The sequence below is a fragment of the Rhineura floridana genome, chromosome 10 (assembly GCF_030035675.1).
Source record: "Rhineura floridana isolate rRhiFlo1 chromosome 10, rRhiFlo1.hap2, whole genome shotgun sequence".
Taxonomy (NCBI): domain Eukaryota; kingdom Metazoa; phylum Chordata; class Lepidosauria; order Squamata; family Rhineuridae; genus Rhineura; species Rhineura floridana.
Window position 1 is genome coordinate 84,659,714 of NC_084489.1, and position 13,480 is coordinate 84,673,193.

The 13,480-nt window shown below is 44.1% G+C and overlaps 1 protein-coding gene across 2 annotated transcripts in view; it reads right to left on the reverse strand.

Moving 5' to 3' along the window:
- Positions 1-13,480, reverse strand: part of HHATL (hedgehog acyltransferase like) — a 39,051-nt gene that overhangs the window by 10,096 nt on the left and 15,475 nt on the right. For both annotated transcript variants that reach the window (XM_061587235.1, XM_061587237.1), the window contains exons 3-6: positions 11,943-12,010; positions 6,315-6,428; positions 3,945-4,139; positions 1,578-1,787 (exon numbers count right to left, since the gene is read on the reverse strand). In XM_061587235.1, coding sequence (XP_061443219.1) covers positions 1,578-1,787; positions 3,945-4,139; positions 6,315-6,428; positions 11,943-12,010 — 587 coding nt within the window. The remainder of the gene's footprint in view (positions 1-1,577; positions 1,788-3,944; positions 4,140-6,314; positions 6,429-11,942; positions 12,011-13,480) is intronic.

The following is a 13,480-nucleotide window of genomic DNA, read 5'->3' on the forward strand; positions in this document are numbered from 1 at the left end:
GGGCAGCCACGATTTTTTGGTGCAATTCTCTCTGGAAGCGATGGCACATCATCCAGTCTCTCATCGCTCCCAGGGGGACTTGTTCTACTCTGTCTTTATCCCAGTTGGTATCTCTGCTAGATCTGAACTGATTTTATGCATGTGCTGTTATTTTAAACTTTTAAAAACATTTATAATTGTTTAAAAATAGTCTTTGTATATGCAATTTTTAAAACTTTTTTATACATGTAACTCTTTCATATATGTTGTTATATTGTAAGTTGCTTTGGCATGCCTCATGGGAAGCTATTCATAAATTAAACATCATCATCAACAAGAAGAAGAATTCTTCAAAGTGTGTGGCAACAAGGAGCCCTGCATACCAGTGGCAACGACCCAGTTTTTCAAGTCAAAGAAAACGTGTTACCAACTTACCAGATGGAGGCAACCCTGTAGACCACAGACACCCTATCATTATCATTATTGTTGTTGTTGTTGTTTACATTTGTGTCTCCACACAGAACTGTACGGATTTCCCCTTCCAAATCTGCACAGAAACAGCACAGGATAGACCATCTCTATGCAGAACTGGGATGGTGCAGACTTCAGTGGGTTCATCCATCCCACACGAGTGCATCCGGCACCTTTGTGATGCAAATTCCCATTGTATGCTGAAGACACAACTCTTTACCCTAGCCTTTTTGAGACGTGATATATATATATATATATATATATATATATATATATATATTAGAACCCACCCTATCTTGTGATTGTAATTTGTTCTGAACCATTTTTAATATTAAGCATGTCTTTAACTTTTATATGACAGACTGAAATTCATCAGGTAGAGTTGGGCGCATAGCATAGTGGCAAAGTGTATCATACATGGAGGTGGTCCCAGGTCCAACCCCTGGCATCTCCCATTAAAAGGATTAATAAACTTTGCCTGTGATCCTACAGCATTACTACCAGTTGGAGTTGATGAGACATGGGCTCCTACTGGGAGAAAGGGTGGGATATAAATCTATTAAATAAATAAATAAATGATGATCCACTTGCCTCTGATTAAAAGGTTCATTGGATAGCCTTCATACAAGTTCCAAATCTGAGACCAGTTCCTGTCAGGAACTGAAGTGGAAACATTTAGAGGCCTATTGTATTTCAAATTGTTGTAGCCCACGTTTGCACTACACTGCCTGGTGCTGTGTGGTGACAATTTCCTTGTCCTCACTAATGTGAAGCAGGGGGTCCTGATTCAGTAGCTCATGTTGCATTTTACATTTTTTTGAAAATGGGCATGGATATTAAGTTCCAGAAGGATAGCCATGTTAGTCTCTTGAAGCAAAGACAAGTTAAAGGCTAACAAGTTTATTTGGCATAAGCTTTCATGGACTGTAGCATTCTTTGCCAAACTGGTGCCCTGCAGATGCTTTGGACCAACTGATGGGAGTTGTAGTCCAAAACATCTGCAGGGCACCAGCTTGGCAAAGGGTGAGCGTTCATCTCCATGTTGAAGGGGGCACGGTGTAGAAATGTACAGGTGAGGGGTCCCTGAGAAGGCAGCAACAAGAAACCTGATAGTACACCCATCCCACCTGGTTGTGGAATCGGTCAAAAGTCATCACAGGTCCAAAGAAGAAGAAGGGGAGGTAGAAATTGTATTTCAGCAGGGCAAAGATGGAGAAGTTCCCTTCCTTCCTCTCGCAGTTCTCCAGAGCGAAACTCACACAGCGCATGATGCTGAAGCCGCTTCCTCCATAAAAAAGAACATCTTGAAGATCAAAAGTTCCTGTTACAAACCCATTCTGGACAAAAGAGAACAGTTAACCGCATATACCGAGAAAATGAGGTTGTTTCAGGGTCTCGCCTGCTGCAGAGAATGCTCTCTTCCCTGGTCCTGTACACTAGATCAGGGTGGCTTCCCAAACTGTGGTCCGTGGACCACCAGTGGTCCCATGAGCTTCATCCAGGTGGTCTGCATCATGTCTGCATTAAATATACATATTAATGTTCCACTCTATTTTTATTGCTTTTTTCATCTCTTACATTGCATTTTATTGCATTCCAAGGTGAATTCTATGGAATGCAAACTGTAATGCAATAGGAGAAACAAAAGAAGCAATGGAAATGCAATGGAAAATCATACCGCGTCTAGCACCGCGCATTACAGTCACTACATTTGCAGGAAAATGTATACAGTGGTCCACCAAGATCATCAGCAATTTTCATGTGCGAGAAGGGGAGTTTGGGAGTCACAGCGGAAAATCTTTCAAACAGCTCTGATTTGAACTTCCATTTTAAGCAGGCTATATAATATATCCCTATTCACCTTTCTTTTTCTTAAGATTGCATGATCTCCCTGAAACAACGGGCAAAAACCCAGGAGAGTGACAATCTGATGACAGCAGCATGTAGTTGTCCTACAAAATGTGAGTGTACAAACTGTTCACTATTCCAGAGTAAATACCAAGTCCCTAACAGCCTCACAACAACCAGAAATTGTGCCCGATTAGGAAATCACACCTATTGAATAGCCATCTGCTTCTTTCAGCTAAAGGCAATATCAAGCCTCTGTGAGATAGGCTGGGATGAAAGATAATAACGGTCCTTGCATCACCCATTGACTTTCATGGCAAAGTAAGGGAACTGAAGCCTGCTTTGGATCTGGGCCTTCTTAGTCCAAGTCCAGCCCTCTAGCCAATAGGTAGCTAATATGGTGCCCTCAAGATGAGGGTGCGATGAGGTGCGCCTGGCGCCGACGCTGCTATCTTTTCGGCGCCAGGTGAAAACCTTTTTATATTCCCAGGCATTTTAATGCGTTTTATTATATGTATTGTTGTATTTTGCTGCTGTTTGATTATTTTTGTTTACCTTTGTTGGCTTGATTTTATTGTATTATTGTATTTATATATTCCTGACTGTTTTATTTTATGTACACCGCCCAGAGAGCCCTTGGGCTTAGGGCGGTATATAAATTAAATTAAATAAATAAATAAAATAAGATGTTGCTGGACTCCAACTTCCATCAGCCCCAGCCAATATGGCCAATGGTCAGCAATGATGGAATTTATAGTTCACCAACATCTGGAGGGCACTACATTGGCTACCTTTGATCTAACCTCTGTGCAACCCTGACTGTCTGATTTGTAAAGTAAAGGGACATTGGGTTGGGGGTATTAGCCCCATACCATGATCCCTTCTCGATCATCCCAGAGTGCAGGACATGGAACAAATGGGCTCAAGTTAAAGGAAGCCAGGTTTCAACTGAACATCAGGAAAAACATCCTAATTGTTAGAGCGGTACAACAATGGAACCAATGACCTAGGGAAGTGGTGGGCTCTCCAACACTGCAGGCCTTCAAAAGACAGCTGGACAACCACCTGTCAGGTATGCTCTAATTTGGATTCCTGCATTGAGCAGAGGGTTGGACTCGATGGCCTTATAGGCCCCTTGCAACTCTACAGTTCTATGATTTTATAATTCTACTACCTGCAGCCACATCTTGCCTCCCCGCAGTCTCTCCCCCAGGCACTGGAGACTGGTGGCTCCAATGGCAGTGCGAGAGTGAATCAGCTAAGGGTGTTAATGAGAACTTTCAATGAACTGTCCAAGGTGCTGAAACCATTTCCCAACATAGGTTCAGCACAGTGGACAGCTCCTTGAAAGTTTGGCCTAACACCAGGAGTGGCTTCACCACCCCACTGACATTGGAGCCACTAGTCACCATTGTCCCCAGGTGCTTTTTCTGCTCTGCTGAGCTCTGATCCCAGAAGTGAGTTCACCCGGGAACAAAGCAATTTGGAAAAGAGGCAGTGAGGAAGAAAGAGACAGGCATGAAGAAGGTCAGATCTGTCTTTGGCTGTAGAAAACAGGACCTCCCTTCACCCCACTTACACATCTGGCCCAAAGAACTCAGAAAACCCCCTCTCCAGCAGGTGCAACTAGCAGCACACCTACATACCTGCCAGGAACTGAAGGGCTCCACCTTGAACGAAGCCAGGCTGCACAGGCCTGCAACGAAGCATAGCCACTTCTGCTTAATCAGCGCGACAGTGTAGATCACCAAACAGTGGGACAGGATGATCATCAGGTAGTTGCTGCCCATCGTGCCCAGCACAGTCAGTATCCCATACACCATGTAAACTACAGACCTGTGCTGTGAGAGAATGAAGGGACATTTTGTCCACCTCTTAACAGCCCTCCGTGGTCCCTTTGCTTCCTGTCATGGTCCATGTGGCTGAGCGGAGGCTGGTGCCCATTGGGACTGGTAGGATGGAAGGCAGGGAGGCCAACAGCAGGTGGTGCTGGAGTCAACAGCTGGCAGACCCAGAGCAAGTAATAAACAGAGCTAGCTAATTCTGTTTTCATATCCTTCTCCACCCTGTTGAATTCTACAAAGGCAACAGTGAGACTAAGGAGAAGGAAGTTGACAGGGAATGACACAAACCTGGATTAATTGTAGGTAAGAAAGCAGGCAAGTAGGGGCTGGCTGAGGGCAGACTGAGGCTGGTGGTGCTGTCCCCACTTGCCGTAATGGATCATGTTCCACTGACATTGGTGGAATAGCTTCCCCTCTAAAGTCTCTTCAAGCCTTCACTTTGAAAACTCATCCCACAACCCTGACTGTGTGAAAGTCAACCCTGGAGTCTTTCCATTTGGACACCCCATTCCCCCCAAAACAGATTTCCACACACAAAAAACATATCTAAGGTGGGAGGAGAAAATCCATTTGGTCTGCATTTTAATTCAGAGGTATCTAATTTGCACTTCCCCAAGCAATACATGAAATGGAACACAGCTATCCTTAAAAAATTTGAACGTCCCCAAATTCTCCAACCAAATAACGTATACAAAAGAAAAAATGTGTACGAGAGCGGAAAGTGTTTATATTAGTTAAAATAATGCACCGAAATGCATTATATTAGGAAAATTTGCTGGCAAAATGTGTACATTAGGGGAAAATTGCGTACGAAATGTGTATATTAGGAGAAATTCTCACTAAATTCTGACGATTTTCATGAGGTGTTTAAAAAGAAAAAAATGACAAACTGAGGCAGTAATGTGGAAAACAGAACTTAAAAACAAGAGGGAAACGCCGAATTCTGCAACTGTCCCCATCCCCCCCCCCCGTTGAGTGCTGCAAGGGCAACACTGAGACCAAGCGGACAGGAAGTGCCAGCTCCTAGGCCCCACAGAAAACAAATTCACGCACAGGCATCTTCCAAAACAAAAGTCCTGTGGTGATCGGTGAATGGCACCTATGATTCCAGGATAAATAAGCAATACTTTTAAAATTATTTATCCTTGTCCTTCTCACCTTCTACATTGTTCAGTATCTTGCCTGATGAAGCATCCTGGAGAAATCGAAAGCTTACCACGCTTTTGTGACATTTGGGTTGGTCCCTTCCAACAAAGATATTTCCCCCCCCCCAAAAAATGGATCAACCTGCACTACTTTTGTTTTTTTATGTGCCTTGAAGTAATAAAGGAGACTCTTTAAAGAGCAATAATGCATCACATCAAAATTGGGACATACAGTGCAATCCTAACCATGTCTACCCAGAAATAAACCCTGTTGAATTCAGTGGGGCTTACTCCCAGGTAAATTGGGTCAGGATTGCAGCCTTATGAGACTTTGTTTCCCTGAATGCCACACACAGAGACACACACACTATATTCTGAGCGATCTAAGAGTCTTCAGTTATGATCTTCATCTCCATTTTGTGACAGGTCATATCGTTTGTTCAATGTTGTTAAAGTAAATTTATTTTGGTGCTTAAAATTAATTCAATTGACAACTCTGAAATGTGTGTGTGTATGTGTGTGGCTATTTAACTATCACAGGAGAGGTCAAGTGGACATATTTTTATCAATATGTTCAGCATATTTAGATAGACATGATTCAATATTATTACAATTAATATATTTTTACATTCTTTGCACGGAAGCCTTGGTTCCTTCTGCCCCACCATCTTTTTACCTCAACCCAATCTTCTTTCCTTTCCTCCCTCTACAAATTTTTGTTTTTAATATTTCCCTGACTTTTCTCCATTGTAAATGTGTTGATAACCTTGGTCATGATCCGGCCACAGATAAATATTTTTCAGCCCCATTAATTTAACTTGGAGAGATGCATGCATGCACTTAATTCTCCCATAGATTAAAATGGGACTTAAAAGTGCTTTGGTTTGCCTGGATAGGGTCCCATAGATTTTGCGCAGTATTTATTGAACTAATTGTTTGCATACTTAACAAAAATGTGCCAGCAGGTGGCGCTATTTGCCCTACCTAACATTAAAGGGACGGTGATTATGGCAGTGAACTGGCTTACTTGAGGCACTGTCATAGAGCAGATCTTGGCAAAGAGGACATGCCCCGACAGGGCGAAGATGATGAAGTTTCTGAATGAAGTGAACCACATGGCCCATTCAAAGTCAGCCGTGTCCTGCAAGGACAAAGAACCAGATCAATAAGAGCACAGAATCTCAGATTTACTGCTCATAGAGCTCTGCCCCCACTGTGACATAACACCCCTCTGGTCCAAAACTGATCTCGTGTGTTTTTTGGAATCGGCCAAACTTTATGGATACTTCTAGAAGGGTGTTTATTGTGGAGTCAATGCTGCTTATTCACAGTTTTTCCTAAGCGTTCACACAACATCACCAGCATCAAAATGCCAGTCTGGAATTCCCTCCTTGTTTTAAGAACATAAGAACATAAGAAGAGCCTGCTGGATCAGGCCAGTGGCCCATCTAGTCCAGCATCCTGTTCTCACAGTGGCCAACCAGGTGCCTGGGGGAAGCCCGCAAGCAGGACCCGAGTGCAAGAACACTCTCCCCTCCTGAGGCTTCCGGCAACTGGTTTTCAGAAGCATGCTGCCTCTGACTAGGGTGGCAGAGCACAGCCATCACGGCTAGTAGCCATTGATAGCCCTGTCCTCCATGAATTTGTCTAATCTTCTTTTAAAGCCATCCAAGCTGGTGGCCATTACCGCATCTTGTGGGAGCAAATTCCATAGTTTAACTATGCGCTGAGTAAAGAAGTACTTCCTTTTGTCTGTCCTGAATCTTCCAACATTCAGCTTCTTTGAATGTCCACGAGTTCTAGTATTATGAGAGAGGGAGAAGAACTTTTCTCTATTTTATACACTTCTATCATGTCTCCTCTGACCTGCCTTTTCTCTAAACTAGAAAGCCCCAAATGCTGCAACCTTTCCTCATAAGGGAGTCGCTCCATCCCCTTGATCATTCTGGTTGCCCTCTTCTGAACCTTTTCCAACTCTATAATATCCTTTTTGAGATGAGGCGACCAGAACTGTACACAGTATTCCAAATGCGGCCGCACCATAGATTTATACAACGGCATTATGATATCGGCTGTTTTATTTTCAATACCTTTCCTAATTATCCCTAGCATGCAATTTGCCTTTTTCACAGCTGCCGCACACTGGGTCGACATTTTCATCGTGCTGTCCACTACAACCCCGAGGTCTCTCTCCTGGTCGGTCACCGCCAGTTCAGACCCCATGAGCATATATGTGAAATTAAGATTTTTTGCTCCAATATGCATAATTTTACACTTGTTTATATTGAATTGCATTTGCCATTTTTCCGCCCATTCACTCAGTTTGGAGAGGTCTTTTTGGAGCTCTTCGCAATCCCTTTTTGTTTTAACAACCCTGAACAATTTAGTGTTGTGAGCAAACTTGGCCACTTCACTGCTCACTCCTAATTCTAGGTCATTAATGAACAAGTTGAAAAGTACAGGTCCCAATACCGATCCTTGAGGGACTCCACTTTCTACAGCCCTCCATTGGGAGAACTGTCCGTTTATTCCTACTCTCTGCTTTCTGCTTCTTAACCAATTCCTTATCCACAAGAGGACCTCTCCTCTTATACCATGACTGCTAAGCTTCCTCAGAAGTCTTTGGTGAGGTACCTTGTCAAACGCTTTTTGAAAGTCTAAGTACACTATGTCCACTGGATCACCTCTATCTATATGCTTGTTGACACTCTCAAAGAATTCTAATAGTTTTCTCCAGATTTACGCTTTCCACAGAAAACTCAATGTCAAAAAAACCCCGCAAACTACCTGTTACCAACAATCCACTTGTGAAATCTGAATGGCCTGTTTCCAGGATTAAGCCCTGGTCTGGATGCAGAGCTTGGAAAAGTTACTTTTTTGAACTACAACTCCCATCAGCCCAATCCAGTGGCCATGCTGCCTGGGGCTGATGGGAGTTGTAGTTCAAAAAAGTAACTTTTCCAAGCTCTGAAACCCTGGTTGCTCTGGATTTGCATTAAAATATGTAAAGAAGGGCTCAAATGGGAGGCAAAATTAAACTACATTATGCAGGCATAGTAGAGCTGGCCCTACCATTAGGCAGAGTGTGGTGGCTGTGTTAGGCAGACCTGGCACCAGCAGTTGGCCAGGTGGGGCACTGGACGAGGGCTTGGAAGGGCCCCGCAGCAGTACAGTTATTTATAAGAATATATTTAAACCAACCCCACTACGTTGCCATTCCCCACCACTCCTACTGGGTCCTTGGATGCTTTTCAGCAACAGGTGGCAATGTCACTTTTAAATGGGAGCTCACTTCAACTCCCATCCACAGTGGTTGTCCACCATTGTGAGTCACCCAAAATGCAATGCCTTGGCCCATAAATCAATGAAACTTATGGGCCAGGGCATTGCGTTTTGATGGCAGGCAGCTACATGGACAGGAGCTGAGCTTAGCTTCCTGTCAAGCACTGAGGCATGTTTGAGGGCTGGTAGAGTGGAGGAGAAATTATACTCAGTTCATGTTTTTAAGCCGAATCTATCAAATCTGTGCATTCTGAAACAATATGAGAGCCAAAACACAGCCATCCTTGGCAATTCACACATCCAAATTTGCAGTGGTTTTCCATCCAAACAATGGTTACAAAACTGTATATATTAGGGGGAAGTGTGCATAAAAATGATTAGTGAAAGTAACAAACAAAATACATTATATTAGGGAAATCTGCTTTTCAAAAATGTGTGCATTAGCCAAAACTGCATACAAAAAAGTTTTATTAGGACAAATTCGCACCAAAATGGTGAAGGATTTTCATGAGTATTTAAAAAAAAAATCACAAATTGCTGCAGAACTGTGGAGAACTGAATTTAAGACTGGAAAAATGAGAAACAGAGAACCGAAACTGACAGACCCTTTCATTCCTAGTTGAGGGCAGAGAGTGGAGCTGCTGACACCAAAGCACCAGTGGCAGAGAAAGCAAGTGGTTAGAGTTGTTAGAGTAGTACGACAATGGAACCAATGACCTAGGGAGGCGATGAGCTCTCCAACACTGGAGGCATTCAAGAGGCAGCTGGATAGCCATCTGTCGGGAATGCTTTGATTTGGATTCCTGCATTGAGCAGGGGGCTGGACTTGATGGCCTCATAGGCCTCTTCCAACTCTACTATTCTATGATTCTATGGTGATGGGTGTTGAAGTGGTGGGAGGCTATCATTGACACCATGCCAAATTTGTATGGCCCGAGGATGTGGACAAGATCCTTGGAGAGGTGAGAGCCACCACATGTCTGCTTGACCCTTGCCCTTCCTGGCTTATGAAAAGTGCCAGCTGAGAGGGTGAAGGGAGTGCTTAATGCCTCCTTATGTCAAGGCAAAATTCCAGGTTGTCTAAAGGAGGCAGTTGTAAGGCCTTTGTTAAAAAAGCCCTCCCTGGACCCTTCTATAATGGATAATTACCAGCCAGTGTCCAATATCCCATTTTTGGAAAAGGTAATAGAGTGTGTGGTGGCCTCCCAGCTCCAGGGATTCTTGGATGAAACAGATTATCTGGATCCATTTCAGTCTGGTTTCTGGCCTGGTTATGGGATGGGGATGGCTTTGGTCGCCTTGGTGGATGACCTATGAAGAGAACTGGACAGGGGAGTGTGTCCCTGTTGGTTCTGCTGGACGTCTCAGAGGCTTTCAATACCATCGACCATGGTATTCTTCTGGGTCGCCTTGCGGGGATGGGATTTGGGGGCACTGTTTTGCAGTGGCTCCGTTCCTTCCTGGAGGGATGAACCCAGAAGGTGGTGCTGGGGGATTCCTGTTCGATCCCTTGGCCGTTGGCCTGCGGGGTCCCTCAGGGTTCCGTTTTATCCCCTATGCTATTTAACATCTATATGAAACCGCTGGGAGAGGTTGTCCGGGGGTTTGGGGTTCGGTGCCATCAATATGCTGATGACACCCAACTCTATTTCTCCTTTCCACCTAATTCCAAGGAAGCTGTCTCGGTTTTAAACCAGTGCCTGGTGTCAGTGGTGGACTGGATGAGGGCGAACAAATTGAAACTTAATCCAGACAAGACAGAGGTGCTCCAGGTCAGTCTTAGGGCAAATCAGGGAATAGGGATACAGCCGGTGCTGGATGGGGTTACACTCCCCTTGAAGTCACAGGTTCGCAGTTTGGGTGTGCTCCTGGACTCAGCTTTAAACCTGGAATCCCAGGTTTCGGCGGTGGCTAGGAGTGCTTTTGCAAAGTTAAGATTAGTGTGCCAACTGCGCCCGTTCCTTGAGCCTTCTGATTTGGCCACGGTGACACATGCCTTAGTTACATCCTGCTTAGATTACTGTAACGCGCTCTACGTGGAGCTGCCTCGGAAGACTGTTCGGAAACTTAAGTTGGTTCAACATGCTGCAGCCAGAATGTTAACTGGGGCGGGTTACAGGGACCATACAACTCCCCTGTTAAAAAAGCTCTACTGGTTGCCAGTCTGTTTCCGAACACAATTCAAAGTGCTGGTGATGACCTATAAAGCCCTATACGGCTTAGGTCCAGGCTATCTATCAGACCGTATCTCCCTGTATGAACCTGCCCGGGCCCTGAGATCTTCAGGAGAGGCCCTTCTCTCAATACCCATGCCCTCTCAAGTACGACTGGTGGGGACGTGTGATAGGGCCTTCTCGGTGGCTGCCCCTAGGCTTTGGAATTCCCTTCCTAGGGATGTAAGAATGACCCCCTCCTTGCAGTCCTTCTGGCGTCAAGCAAAGACCTTTCTATTCCAACAAGCCTTTGGTATTGACAGCTGCTAAAGATAGGGCTTGACGGGAACTGCATTGCTAATGCCTAATTCCTCCATTTTTAAACTGGTTTTTTGATTCTCTTTTAGCTATAAGTATGAATAGTTTTAATATTGGAATTAGTTTAATTTTATTTTAATCTAGACTCTGTATGTTTTAATTATATGTGTACAAAATTAAAAATATATTAATATATTTTAAACTATGAATAAAGATAACTTAATAATATACTTTCATAATATTTGCGGCACACCTAGCCACCTCTTGCGGCGCACCAGTGTGCTCTGGTGCACCGTTTGAGAATCCCTGCTCTAGAGGGATGCTGCCAGTCAGTGTACACAGTATTGAGCTAGGTTCACCAATGGCCTGATGCAGTGTAAGGCAGATTCTTATGCTTGCTTCAGGCAGCAAAATTCAATGGCCAGGGATGATGAGAGCTGCAGTTCAGTTCAAAGCCTTTTATCTTCCCCCCCAAAATGTAAAAAATGGGGAAATCCTGTTTGTTTGTTTTTTTAAAAAAAGTTTTTTCCCCAAGCCTTCACATTTTTAGGTGAGGGGAACCTTCAGTTCCCCAGATGTTGCTGGACTACAACTCCCATCATCCTTGGCCATAGGCCATGCTTGCTAGGGCTGTTGGGAGTTGTAGTTCAGCAACATCTGGAGGGCCAAAGGTTCCGCTACATCTGCACTAAACCCACATCCCTTCTCCATGTGCATTCATTGAACATCTGTAGGGGGGTTCTCCTCCCTTGCCCCACCTCCTCCAATGGCTCTGCAGGCAACAGGGAAATTTGGCAAATTTCAAAGAGGTGCAAATATTCATTATAGCTTTGGCTTCAGCTCTTCCCCTTCCCGTTTAGCAATGACTAGCACAAGAGTGCCCAGCAAATTGCTCCACTTACCATTTTCCTGCCAAAGTAATGCCATCCTGGCTTAATGTTCTCTCGGAAAGCCTTTCGGTTCATGCTGTCTGAAAGAGAAGCCACATTGCATTGGAGGAAGCCTTGGCCACATCGCCTAGCGCTGTGCAGATGTTTTGGACTACAGCTATGGATGGGGGAAGAAACTAATTCTGTTCACATTTAAAGACGAATCCACCTAATTCACACTTTGCGAAACAATATATAAACTGAAACCCAGCCATCTTTCAACATTTGCCCCTTTCCAGATGTTGCAATGCAGTTCTCCAGGCAAGTAATGTGTGCAAAATGCATTATACTATAAGTGTTCATACAGATACATATGTAAGTGAAAATATCATACAAAAATGCATCATATTAGGGGAAATTGCTGTGCCAAAATGTGATGTTAGGCAAAACTGCATACAAACGTGTGTATATTAGAGAAAATTCACACTAAAATGCTGGTGGATTTTCATGAGGGCCATTAAAAATATATATACTGCAAACTGATGTGGAAATCTGGAAAACTAAACTTAAGATGGGGAAAAACCAAAATTGACGGATTCACCCATCACTATTGACAACCCCCATCTACCCCAGTCAGCTGCCTGGGACTGAGGAAAGGCGTATTCCAAAACATCTGGAAGGTACTAGCGTGGCGAAGGCTGCACCTAGTTGCTTAGCAGGGAAAAGGTTGACATCTATTATCCGTCACGATCAATTTGTTACATGCAAATGCATGTTATGGGTAGGATTTCCAATTGCTGGTAGCTGGGATAGTCAAAAGGTGAAGCCAGGTGTAAGCCAAGGAAAGGAGCCACACAGGTATGAGAAGCAATGTGGCAAATGTCATTATGGCAATATACACTCCACCCGGACACACTTGGCTCAACAGAGCCTGTGGGGCAGCTACGAATTAGTCACACACAGGGCCCTGCAGTCTCACATGTAACAGCTGTCAGCCTAGTGCTCATGCATTGGCTCCATGGTTAATCTATGCCACTGAATAACTGACTGCATGGTATCCACGTACGTGTAAAAATGCTGACCTTTACCCCAAGCATTATGGCTTTACTTCAAAACTTCACACAACCCGGTCAAATGTTTGGCTTTTGCACAACAAACTCTGGCCTTCTGTTTCAGCCTCTTAATCCTCCTTCGCACATAAAGCCAAGCTTTATTCATGTTAACAGCAGTTCACTCCCTCTGTAAGCTTTCTCCTTCTGATGCTGTTTCACGACTGTCTGTTTTAAATTCTAAAGCTCCTTGGGAGCAGGATCCTGTCTATGGGGCTTAGGCAACTCTCTAAGGAGCACAGGACATGGGCAATATATTTAAAGCAACAAGGGGCCATATTTTGCTGGCTCGTTGGCAATCGTAGGGCCCGTCCAGACAGGCGTACTTTGCAAGTGTAGTCTGCAACATGTCATTGGCGTAATAATATTTTATTTGTTTATTTATTTATTAAATTTCTATCCTGCCCTTTCTCCCAGTAGAAGCCCAGGGCGACAAACAAGAACACTAAAAACACTCTAAAG